This window comes from Ornithorhynchus anatinus, chromosome 3 (assembly GCF_004115215.2).
Source record: "Ornithorhynchus anatinus isolate Pmale09 chromosome 3, mOrnAna1.pri.v4, whole genome shotgun sequence".
NCBI classification, from domain to species: domain Eukaryota; kingdom Metazoa; phylum Chordata; class Mammalia; order Monotremata; family Ornithorhynchidae; genus Ornithorhynchus; species Ornithorhynchus anatinus.
The window spans coordinates 50,923,425-50,936,410 of NC_041730.1; the positions used below are offsets into that span (position 1 = coordinate 50,923,425).

General features: G+C 50.8%; 1 protein-coding gene across 3 annotated transcripts in view; it reads left to right on the top strand.

Annotated features, from left to right (window-relative positions):
• DCAF12 (DDB1 and CUL4 associated factor 12) overlaps positions 1–12,986 on the top strand; it is an 89,961-nt gene that overhangs the window by 63,481 nt on the left and 13,494 nt on the right. For all 3 annotated transcript variants that reach the window (XM_029060570.2, XM_029060568.2, XM_029060569.1), the window contains exons 3-4: positions 2,527–2,733; positions 3,350–3,410. In XM_029060570.2, the coding sequence (XP_028916403.1) occupies positions 2,527–2,733; positions 3,350–3,410 (268 nt within the window). The remainder of the gene's footprint in view (positions 1–2,526; positions 2,734–3,349; positions 3,411–12,986) is intronic.

The following is a 12,986-nucleotide window of genomic DNA, read 5'->3' on the forward strand; positions in this document are numbered from 1 at the left end:
GAACTTGAGACAGCGAGTGTAGACAACTTGCTCAAGGAGTTTGGAAAGGAATGGTAGGTGGGAGATGGGGCGATAACTGGAGGAAGCATGAGGTCAAAAGAGGGGTTTTTTTTTTAGGCTGGGGGCATATTTGAAAGCAGTGGGGAAGAAACCATTGGAGAGCGAGCATTTGAAGAAGGCGATCAGGGAGGGGTTGAGTATTTTGATAAGGTGCGAAGGGATGGGGTCTGATGTGCAGGTGGAAGGGGTGGATTTTGAGAGAAAGCAGCAGATCTCCTCTTGAGACACCTCCGGGAAAGATGGGAGAGTTGAAGAAGGGGCAGGAGAGGGAAGAGACCGGGAAGGGGTGGGGGAGAATTTAGGGAGATCACATCCAGAAGCTTCCTAGAAGCTGTTGTGACCCCCTTTTTCAGGATTTCCACATAAATTATGTAGAAAATGTAGACCCTTTAAAATATGCTTTGTCCTCATTTATCTGGCTAAGTATCAAATGATTCGGGGTAATGTGTTTGTTGGGGTTTAGTGAATGATTTCAGTTACCAGACTGTTGGTCACTGAAAACAGCGTGGCCCAGTAGAAAGAGCATGAGCCTAGGTGTCAGAGGGCCTGGGTTCTAATCCCGGCTCCACCGGTTGTTTGATGTGAGACCTTGAGCAAGCCCCTTTACTTCTGTGTGCCTCCATTCCCTCATCTGCAAAATCTGCAAAATGCCTGTTCTCCCGACTACTTAGCCTGTGAGCCTTATGTGGAACCTGATGATCTTGTATCTACCCCAGTGCTTACTACAGAACTTGCCACAGTCAGTGCTTAACAATATTATTATTACTTTTATCGTAGACCCACACCCTGTGTTTCTAGACGTAGTGGATAAAGCACGGGCCTGGGAGTCAGAAGGTCATGGGTTCTAATCCCAGCTCTGCCACTCGTCCACTGCGTGACCTTGGGCAAGTGACTTCACTTTCGGTGCCTCAGCTACCTCCTCTGTAAAATGCGGGCCGAGACTGTGAACCCCACGTGGGACAGGGACTGTGTCCAACCCGATTTGCTGGTGTCCACCCCGGCGCTTAGTACAGTGCCTGGCACATAGTAAGCGCTTAACAAATACCAGACCGCCAAAGCTCTGCACGGGTTTCTTAGGACTGCTGGGGACACCAGACCTCAGCCTCTGTCCGTAAAAGTGAATCACTGGGGGACAGCATCTTGGACAGCAAGCCCTCAGCAGTGTCAGGCAGAGAACCCGGGAATCCTCTTCTCAAGCCGATTCTGCTCACTAAACATGTCACTTAGACCTCCATTCGATGCACCCCTTTTACATTTTTATGTCGTGTCCTGTGCCCTCTTCCTTTCAACGGTTTCTGTCTTTTCACCTGTTTTGTTTTATACTTCTGTCGTGGGATTTTTTGTGTCTAGTTCTATGTCCTGTATTGTGGTATGCTTTAAGAGGAGATAGGGATTAAGTTCCTAGAGGGTGGGGACAATGACTTGTTATAGCTGTAATTTTCCACAGCGTTCTGTCCACGGCGGGTGACCAAGCAGTCGGGTAGAATGAGTAAATAATAATGGTGGTGTTGGCTTGTTTTTGATATTTGTTAAGGCCTTACTACTGTGTGTCAAGTACTGTCCTAAGCACTGGGGTAGATTCAGGATAATCAGTTTGGACACAGCTCCTGTCCCACAGTACTTACCGTGTGCCGAACACATTCCGGAGCACTGGAGTAGATACAGTATAAGCAGATCAGACACTGTCCCTGTGCCGTGTACGACTCACAATCTAAAGGGAAAGAGAACAGGGATTGAATCCCCATTTCACAGAGGAGGAGATGGAGGCACAGAGAAATTGAATGGTTTGCCCAAGGTCACGCAACAGGCAAATAGCAGAGCCAGGATGAAAACCCTTGGTTCCCAAATCCCGGGCCCATAATCTTTCCCCTGGGCCATACCACTCCTGGATTTGCATTCTGGGCAGCAGATCCACGTAAGATTCTAGTAGAGTTGCTCTACGTGGAACGACATCGCCAGTTCCTCCCCACCCTGCAATGCGGAGTGTATCTTCTGCCCTTTGAGTCACTCGGTGGGATTTATTGAGCATTTAGTGTGTGCAGAACGCTGCGCCGAGCACTCGGGAGAGTTCACTACAAAACAAAGTTGGTGACACGTTCCCTGCCCACCAGGAGCTTACAGTCTAGGGGGGAAGACTGACATTAAAATAAAATAAATGATGGCTAGGTACATGAGTGCTAAGGGGCTGAGGGTGGGAGGATTATCAAGTGCCGAAAGGGTATGAATCCAAGAATGGAGGTGAGGCAGAAGGGAGATGGAGTCGGGAAATGAGGGCTTAGTCGTCTCGGTGGAGATATGACTTTAGTAAGGCCTTGCAGATAGGTAGAGTGGTGGTCTGTCGGGTGTGGAGGAGGAGGAAGGAGGGAGTGAGTTCCAGGCTGGGGAGGGAGGTCTGGCGCTTCGTTACGAGACTGACTCGGTAGTTATGCTTTGTCGTTATTGTCGTCTCTCTGCTTCCCCCTCCAGTTGTTCGTAGTGGACGTCCAAACGGGCCAGATCACCAAGATTCCAATCCTCAAAGACCGTGAGCCCGGGGTAGTGACCCAGCAGGGCTGCGGCATCCACGCTATCGAGCTGAATCCTTCGCGGACACTATTGGCCACCGGAGGGGACAACCCCAACAGCCTGGCCATCTACCGACTGCCCACGCTGGACCCCGTGTGTGTGGGAGATGTAAGTCGCCAGTAGTGGGGTGAAGGGAGGAACCGATCTTCCCCAACTCTGATGGGTCGGGTTTCCCCGGGAGAGACGACGTCGCGGTACCGATAAATACGACTGAATGAACAAATGAACTCCTGGGACCCCTCTCCCCTCTTGGTTTCGGCTTTCATTCACCCAGACCCACGGGAAGCGAGAGCTGGTGGGGCAAAGTGGGTTTTTCCCTAGATTTTTCCTTTCCCTCCTGGCGTCAGTTTCGTTCCGGCCCAGCTCCGTGGTTTGAAGCGGGCCTCTGGCTACGGGGGCTCGTTTTCCAGTCCTTTTGGGACATGGTAATTGAGCTCCAGGAAGAGCCGAGGGCTTCCATTTCCTCTGTCCATTTGGCCTTGGGCTGTGGGAGCGCTCTCTCTAGGAGCGACTTGGAGAGGAGCTGACAGGACTCGGGCCTCTTCACACGTGTTCGGGGAAAATCCCTGAATTGCAGTGGGCCGCCTTTGGGGTCCCAGTTCCCGCTGCAGGCACTGAGGGAGGCGGTGCTGGGTACTGACAGGTTGGCTGTTGGGGAGGTGGATTCCGGGTGAGAGCTCAGATCTTAAAAACTGATTTCTCATTTACCATCCCCTCCCTCAAGGATGGACACAAGGACTGGATATTCTCGATCGCGTGGATTAGTGATACCATGGCAGTGTCTGGTAAGTTTCCCCTCTTTTAGGGTGACTTTTCTTTGTCTCAGAGCTTTGAAGAGAGAGAGTGTGATGTCATCATGGGGTCCGGACAGTTGCCTAGCCTTCAGTTCGTTGGTGACGAATGGTGCTCAGATTTTTATTGATTTGTTGGTTTGTTAAATTGGTATCTGTTATGTGCTTACTCTGTGCCGGGCACCGTTCTCAGTGCTGGGGTAGATACAAGCGGATCACACGGGGCTCACAGTCTTAATCCACGTTTTACAGATGAGGAAACTGAGGCACAGAGAAGTGACGTGACTTACCCAAGGTCACCCAACAGACATGTGGCGGAGCCAGGATTAGAACCCAGATCCTTCCGACTCCCGAAGCCCACACTTTATCCACTAAGTCGTGCTCCTTAATGTCTGTCTCCCCCTCTAGACTGGAAGCTCACTGAGGGCAAGGAATGTGTCAAACAACTCTGTTATGTTTCACTCTCACCCTAGCAGTGATTGCACATGGTTCTTGCATAGGTGACGTTGATTTCAGGAGAAGGGGCTGGTGACGGACGGTGTTTGGGCAGGAGAGTACAGAAATTGTTCCTGAACAATTCCCAGAGCCTTAGAGATGTGTTGAAAAGCATTTTTTGTCGCTTTTTGTTTTTTTCAATGGTATTCGTTAAGCACTTACTATGTGCCAGACACTGTACCAGGCACTGGGATAGATACCGGATAATCAGGTTGGACTGTAAGCTCATTGTGGGCAGGGAACACGGCTGCTAATTCTGTGTACTCTTCCAAGCTCTTAGTACAGTTCCTTGCACATAGTAAGCGCTCAATAAGTACGATTGATTGATTAATTGACACAGTCCCCGTCCCACATGGGGCTCACAGTCTTAATCCCCGTTTTTCAGATGAGATAACTGAGGCACCGAGAAGCGAAACGACTTGTCCTAAGGTCCACAGCAGATGGGGAGCAGAGCCGGGCTTAGAACCCAGGTCTTCTGACTCCCAGGCCCAGGCCCTTTCCACTAGGCTACACAACTTCTCGTTCCCTGCAGCGCCGACCCTCACTTAAGTGAGCCCTCCCTGGCAGTCGCCCCATATCACCCCACCTTCCCCTCCCCTGTCTCATCAGGTCCCCCTGGCTGCCAAGCACGTCAGGCTTCCCAAAATCCTGACGGGAAGGAACAGTAGGCAAAGGGGATCGTGCAATAGAAACAAGGAATGCCTCTGGTGATAGTGACCAGAGTGGGGGAGCTGCGATACGGAAAGGAATAGGGGAGTAGCGTGGCTTAGTGGATAGAGCTCGGGCCTGAAAGTCAGGAGGACCCAGGTTCTAATTCTGGCCCCGCCACGTGGCCGCTCTGTAAACTTGGGCAAGTCACTTAACTTCTCTGGGCCTCAGGTACCTCATCTGTAAAATGGGGATAAAGACCATGAGCCCCATGGGGGACAGGGACTGTGTCCAACCTTAATGACTTGTATCTACCCTAGTGCTGAAAACAGTGCTTGGCACATAGCACTTAAACAGTGTCATTATTATTATTATTAGAGACAGAAGGATGGGGAGAGTAAGGCAAGAAGAGCAGGTTGCTAATTGAGGTAGAAAAGGCAGAGGTTGGTAAATTCTAACAGTTCCTCGACTTGATTCCTCCGGGACCCAGAACGTGTCAACGTGGTTCATTCATTCATTCATTCAATCGTATTTATTGAGCGCTTACTATGTGCAGAGTACTGTACTAAGCGCTTGGAATGTACAGTTCGACAACAGAGACAATCCCCGCGGAGCATAGAGCTTCAGTTCTGCTGGCGAGACATGGTGTGTTTATTTGGGAAAGGGGAATAGTCGTTAACTCCAGAGCGGAGTCAGTGGAATCAACCTGAGTTAGCACTTCTTATTCTGAATAATAATAATAATAATTGTGGTATTCGTTAAGCATTTATTATATGCCAAACACTGTACTAAGCACTGGGGTAGCTACAGATAATCAGGGGCTGCCCTCTCCTTTGCCCGGCAAAATTATTTCTCCACTGCCCTTATTGACACTCACGTCCACTGCCTTTGTCAGTTGTTCCAGACATTTAACTCCTTCCTCACGCCCCGTGTCTCCCCACCTCCCTCATCCCTTGCCCCCAGTGCCCTGGTCTCCTACTTTATCAGGAAAATTGACATCGTCAGGTACGAGCTCCCTAAAAATCTCCCCGTCCCTTCTCAGTCCCTCCCCATCCCGGTCCCCTCTTCAACTCTCCCATCCTTCCCAGCAGTATCTCTAGAGGAGATCTCCTCCCTCCTCTCAAAACCCACCCCCCCACCTGCGCACCCGACCCCATTCCTTCGCATCTGATCAAAACTCTCGCCCCCTCTCTTCTTCCCTCCCTAACTGCCTTCTTCAATCACTCACTCTCCAATGGCTTTTTCTCCACTGCTTTCAAACATGCCCACGCCTTCCCTATTCTAAAGAAACCCCTCCCTTGACCCCACTGATCCCACCAGCTATCGCCCCATCTCCCTCCTGCCATTCCTCTCCAAACCCCTTGAGCGAGTCGTCTACACCCACTGTCTCAAATTCCTCTCCTCCAATTTTCTCCTGGACCCCCTTCAATCTGGCTTCCTTTCACTCCATAGAAACCGCCCTCTCAGAGGTCACCAGTGATCTCTTTCTTGCCAAATCCAATGGCCCCTACTCCATCCTGATCCTCCTTGATCTCTCAGCTGCCTTTGACACTTTGAACCACCCCCTTCTCCTGGAAACGGTATCCCACCTTGGCTTCACTAACCTCTCCTGGTTCTCCTCTCATCTCTCTGGCCGTTCATTCTCAGTCTCATTCATTCATTCAATAGTATTTATTGAGCGCTTACTATGTGCAGAGCACTGTACTAAGCGCTTGGGATGAACAGGTCGGCAACAGATAGAGACAGTCCCTGCCGTTTGACGGGCTTACAGTCTAATCGGGGGAGACGGACAGACAAGAACAATGGCACTAAACAGCGTCAAGGGGAAGAACATCTCGTAAAAACAATGGCAACTAAATAGAATCAAGGCGATGTACAATTCATTAACAAAATAAATAGGGTAACGAAAATATATACAGTTGAGCGGACGAGTACAGTGCTGTGGGGATGGGAAGGGAGAGGTGGAGGAGCAGAGGGAAAAGGGGAAAATGAGGCTTTAGCTGCGGAGAGGTAAAGGGGGGATGGCAGAGGGAGTAGAGGGGGAAGAGGAGCTCAATCTGGGAAGGCCTCTTGGAGGAGGTGATTTTTAAGTAAGGTTTTGAAGAGGGAAAGAGAATCAGTTTGGTGGAGGTGAGGAGGGAGGGCGTTCCAGGACCGCGGGAGGACGTGACCCAGGGGTCGACGGCGGGATAGGCGAGACCGAGGGACGGCGAGGAGGTGGGCGGCAGAGGAGCGGAGCGTGCGGGGTGGGCGGTAGAAAGAGAGAAGGGAGGAGAGGTAGGAAGGGGCAAGGTGATGGAGAGCCTTGAAGCCTAGAGTGAGGAGTTTTTGTTTGGAGCGGAGGTCGATAGGCAACCACTGGAGTTGTTTAAGAAGGGGAGTGACATGCCCAGATCGTTTCTGCAGGAAGATGAGCCGGGCAGCGGAGTGAAGAATAGACCGGAGCGGGGCGAGAGAGGAGGAAGGGAGGTCAGAGAGAAGGCTGACACAGTAGTCTAGCCGGGATATAACGAGAGCCCGTAATAGTAAGGTAGCCGTTTGGGTGGAGAGGAAAGGGCGGATCTCCTCCTCTGCCTCCCACCCCCTAACTGTGGGAGTCCCTCAGGGTTCAGTTCTTAGCCTCCTTCTATTCTCCATCTACACCCACTCCCTTGGAGAAGTCATTCACTCCCCTGGCTTCAGCTACCACCTCTATGTGGATGATTGCCAGATTTATTTCTCCAGCCCTTGATCTCTCTCCCTCTCTCCAGTCTCACATCTCCTCCTGCCTTCAAGGCATCTCTTCTTGGTTGTCCTGCCATCACCTCAAACTTAACACATCCAAAACAGAGTTCCTTATCTTCCCACCCAAACACTGTCCTTCCCCTGACTTTCCCATCACTGTAGACGGCACCACCATCCATCCTGTCCCAAAAGCCCGTAACCTTGGTGTTTCCTTAACTCCTCTCTGTCATTCAATCCACGTATTCAATCCATCACTAAATCCTGTCGGTCCCACCTTCACAACAGCTAAAAACCTCCCTTTCCATCCAAACTGCTACTACGTTAATCCAATTGCTTATCCTATCCCACCTGGATTACTGCATCAGCCTCCTTACTGACCTCCCAGCCTCCTGTCTCCCCCCACTCCAGTCCATACTTCACACTGCTGTCCGGATCATTTTTCTACAGACATTCAAAACATGTCACCCCACTCCTCGCAAAACTCTAGTGGTTGCCCATCCACCTCCGTATCAAACAAAAACTCCTCACTGTTGGCTTTAAAGCACTCAAATCGTCTTGCCCCCTCCTGCCTCACCCACCCCGCACACTTCGCTCATCTGGTGCTAACCTTTTCACTGTGCTTCAATTCTGCCTGTCTTGCTGCCGACCCACTAGTCCACATTCCGCTTCTGGCCTGGAACTCATTCATTCATTCAGTAGTATTTATTGAGCGCCTACTGTGTGCAGAGCACTGTACTAAGCGCTTGGAATGTACAAATCGGTAACAGATACAGTCCCTGCCCTTTGACGCGCTTACGGGCTAATCCGGGGAGACAGACAGACAAGAACAATGGCAATAAATAGAATCAAAGGGAGGAACATCTCATTAAAGCAATAGCAAATAAATAGAATCAGGGTGATGTACATCTCATTAACAAAATAAATAGGATGATGAAGATATATACAGTTGAGCGGACGAGTACGGTGCTGAGGGGATGGGACGGGAGCGGGGGAGGAGCAGAGGGAAAGGGGGGAGAAGAGGGTTTAGCTGCGGAGAGGTGAAGCGGGGCGAAGAGGGAGCAGAGGGAAAAGGGGAGCTCAGTCTGGGAAGGCCTCTTGGAGGAGGTGAGCTTTAAGTAGGATTTTGAAGAGGGGAAGAGAATCAGTTTGGTGGAGGTGAGGAGGGAGGGCGTTCCGGGACCGCGGGAGGACGTGGCCCAGGGGTCGACGGCGGGATAGGCGAGAACGGGGGACGGTGAGGAGGTGGGCGGCTGAGGAGCGGAGCGTGCGGGGTGGGCGGTAGAAAGAGAGAAGGGAGGAGAGGTAGGAAGGGGCAAGGTGATGGAGAGCCTTGAAGCCTAGAGTGAGAAGTTTTTGTTTCGTGCGGAGGTTGATAGGCAGCCGCTGGAGGTGTGTAAGAAGGGGAGTGACATGCCCAGAGTGTTTCTGCAGGAAGATGAGCTGGGCAGCGGAGTGAAGAATAGGCTGGAGCCGGGAGAGAGAGGAGGAAGGGAGGAACTCCCTCTTCCCTCCTCAAATCTGACAGACAATTACTCCTCCGCTTTCAAAGCCGTATTGAAGGCACATCTCTTCGAAAAGACCTTCCCAGACTAAGCCCCACTCTTCCTCATCTCCCACTTCCTTCTGCATTGCCCTGACTCGCTCCCTTTACTCTTCCTCCCTTCCCGCCCCACAGCACTTATGTACATATATGTCATTTGATTTATTCATATTGATGTCTGTCTCCCCTACTCTGGACTGTAAGCCCGTTGTGGTCAGGGAATGTGACCGTTTATTGCTGTATTGTACTCTCCCAAGGACTTAGTACAGTGTTCTGCACACAGTAAACGCTCAAGAAACACGATTGAATGAATGAACGAACACGGGGCTTACAGGCTTAAAGTAAGGAGAGCGGACAGGCATTGAACCCCTATTTTTGCAAATGAGGGAACTGAGGCACAGAGAAGCCAAGTGACTTGCCCAAGATCCCACAGCCGGTACGCGGCAGAGCCGGGATCAGAACCTCCAGGCCCGTGGTCTTTCCTTGAGGCTGTGCTGCTTCCCTTCTGAAGCTAGCAGATGGCGAGTTTAGAACCTCAGACCATTCAGCCCAGTGGTGAGGGTAGTAAAATGGCCCTAGAGATGCTTGGAGAAACTGTGTGAACCCTTAGACTCCCATCCCCATGGTTAGGACCGGGGAACCATCTAGCACCCTTCACTTTCCCACCAGTTTCCCAATGTGATCTCCTCCTCTGTGAATTTATCTGGAAACCGCTTGATGTCTTCGGCTGCCTGCCTCCCTGTGGTAACAGATCCGATACGTTGACCGTCTTTTGCGTGAAGCGTTTCCTCTGTCTCGTTTTGAACCTTTCCACTCTCTGACTCAGATCAAGGTCTCTTTCTTGGGGATTTGGGGAACAACAATTCCTTGTTCACTCTGGCCAAATCCTTCATGTGTTATAAACTTGTCCAGATATTTTTTTTTAAATCAAAAAGTAATTCCATCGCCTCCATCACCTTGCCCGCTCCTACCTCACCTCGCTACTCTCCTACTACAAGCCAGGCCACACACTTCACTCCTCTAATGCTGATCTTCTCACTTTGCCTCGATCTCGCCTACCTCACCGCCAATCCCTGACCCAGGTCCTGCTTCTGGCCTGGAACGCCCTCCCTCCTCAAATCTAACAATGACTCTCCCCCCCTTCACAGCCTTATCAAAGGCACATCTCCTCCAGCAGTCCTTCCAGGACCAAGCCCTCCCTTTCCTCTTCTCCCACTCCCTTCTGTGTCGCCCTGACTTGCTCCCTCTGTTCTGCCCACCTCCCGGCCCCACAGCACTTATGTACGTATCTGTAATTTTTTGTGTGTGTTAATGTCTCTCTCCCCCTGCTCTAGATTTTAAGCCACTGTGGGAGGGGAATGTGTCCGTTTATTGTTGTACTGTACTCTCCCACGTGCTTATTACAGTGCTATGCACACAGAGCTCAATAAATAGGATTGAATGAATGAATTGTCTGTTCCATTAATCCTTAATAATAATAATAATAATAATGGTATTTGTTAAGTGCTTACTCTGTGCCAGGCACTGTATTTATGCACAAGCTCCTCTTCCTGCTGATCATTTTCATCGCCCTACTCTGTGTCGTCTCCCCATCTGTTTGTTCTACCTGTCCTTAGATCTACAGCGAGAACTGCGAGCAAGCATTCGAGATGAGACAGGCTCTGGTTTTGTAGAAGTGATGCCAAACTGTCTGTCCTTTAACTGTCTCTCCTTTTGTTTTCAACACATTTGCTAATGATGGCCCGACTTTTCATTGAATCGTTGGTACCCGCTGGGTCTCTTCAGGGAATCCTGGTGTTTGTCCCCCACACAACCATCCTCTTCGGATGTTGGACCCTAAAGCATAAATGGGGGCACCTCCCCCCCACTAACCCAGTACTTCTGCCTCAGGGGTAACAGGTCAGATGTGTGATAGACCGCAAATGGCTGCAGCATCCAACAGGAGAGCTGGCCCTGTCAGTCTCGACCTGGCCTTGGCTGTGACCACATGTGTTTCCCGTAGCCTTTGTAGCTTCTGGGCTGAGGGGCCGGCACCGGGCCCCGGGCAGAACCACAGAGCAAGCCAGGCCAGAAGCCGAAGAGGATTCCACTAATCTCATTTTGTTGCGGTCAGAGAACCTAATAGCGTTGAAAAACTGAGCCGGTTTATAATCTGACAGTTGCTGGTTCATTGTATCTTAAAATGGGAAGACTTGAAAGCCATCGGAGGAGGGATAAAACCATTAGTGCCAATCAGATTAGAATCTCCCAGGAAGCCTTTTTTTTCCACACAGGGAAAAACTGAGAGTATAAATCTCCAGTGGTGAGGGAGATTTAAAGGTAAACCAGCTTAGCTTCCTCCAGTTCCTTTGTCACCCCAGAGGAGTGAAGCCAAACGGCTTTACCGTCGAGGGAATCCACAGGGCGGGACAAAATGACTGAAATCTCCAGAGCCAAAAGGCGGAGTCTTGGGAGAGGAGACGCTCAGAGATGGGACTGTCTCCTACTCCCCCTTCCACCTCCTCCCGATTCCGTCCACCATCAGCTTGGAAGGACTGCGCCCACCTAATCAAGTGTCCTACATGTCCCGCGTCCTCCAAGTAGTCCCAGCCACTTCTTCAGCCTCTCGGCGTCACTCAGCGTGTCATGAGAAATGTGGCGAGGAGGTCTGATCTTGGTCCGAGCGGAACGGAAAGCGCCCGGGCCCCTCACGTGCAGAGGAACCTTCCACATGTGTGTGTGTGTGTTTGTTATGTTCGTACAAGGGCTGAGGTCCCTGTGTGCTGCTGGGATTTTTTTCTAATTTATTCATTTGATTGAATTGATTGAGCGCTTATAGTGTGCAAAGCACTCTTCTAAATTCTTGGGGTTGTACAATATAACATTAATCAGACAATATAACAATAAACGGGCAAGGCAGGCTGTCCCTGCCCACAACAAGCTTACTGGTATTTGTTAAGCGCTTACTCTGAGCCAGTATTAAGCACTGGGGCAGATAGAAGCTAACCAGGTGGGATGCAGTCCTCTGTCCAGGTGGGACTCACACTCTTAATCCCCATTTTATAGATGAGGGAACTGAGGCCCCGAGAAGTGAAGTGACTTGCCCAAGGTCACACAGCAGACAGGGGGCAGAACGAGGATTAGAAGTCAGAGATCAGATGACCACAGCTGGTCTGGCTTGGTTTCTGCCTGTCCTGTCCTAATGTGAGCAGTGAAGCAGCGTGGCTCAGTGGAAAGCTCTTTCCACTGGGGAGCCAGAGGTCATGGGTTCTAATCCCGGCTCCGCCACTTATCTGCTGTGTGACTTGGGGCAAGTCACTTCACTTCTCTGTGCCTCAGCTACCTCATCTGTAAAATGGGGATTAAGACTGGGAGCCCCACGTGGGACAACCTGATCACCTTGTATCCCCCCAGTGCTTAGAACGGTGCTTTGCACATAGTAAGCGCTTAAATGCCATTATTATTATTATTATTATTATTATTAATGACAGTACATTTTCTGTTTTCTCCCTCCTCTCGCCTCTCTCCTCTCCACCTTCCCCGCCCCTTTCCCACCGCTGTGGGCCTCGGTGGATGTGCATTTCTGTTTGCTGCCATTGTCTTTGGGGAAAACAAAGGCTGCATATTTCCCATCCCTCTGCCTTCGTCACCAGAGCCCGCTAATACAGAAAGGGGACACAATCACCCCCAAAGGCTTCGAGTGATCTCAGAGGAGGCGAGATCAGGACCTGTCCTGGCATTTGACCCCAAGCATTTCACCTCCGTCACCAAAGGCAGCGGTGAACATTGACCTGAAAGTGTAAGCCTTTGTTGGGCCCCCCGTTCGCCGAAAGGCCGTGGACGAGTCTCTTCCCCACCCCTTCCCCGGCATTTGATCCTGCATCTTCCTAGACTGTGGGAAGCCAGGTGATGTTTGCTTGCCCAAGGATGGACCCTGAAAGGCAGAAAGGTCCTGGTGGCGAAGGTCCAGGGAGCTCACCGTGGCCTTGGGAGACAATGACTTGTATTTTCCAGTAGCCGCACCCTGGCCGTTCAGCGGCTTCTTTCTCCCCCTCTCTTCTTCCCCAGCCTCTCTTCCCTGTTGCTTTCTGTTACTAAGGTAATAATAATAATAATTGTGGTATTTTCCAGGCACTGGACTAAGCACTGGGGTAGAGACAAGGTCATTGGGTTGGTAATTGGCA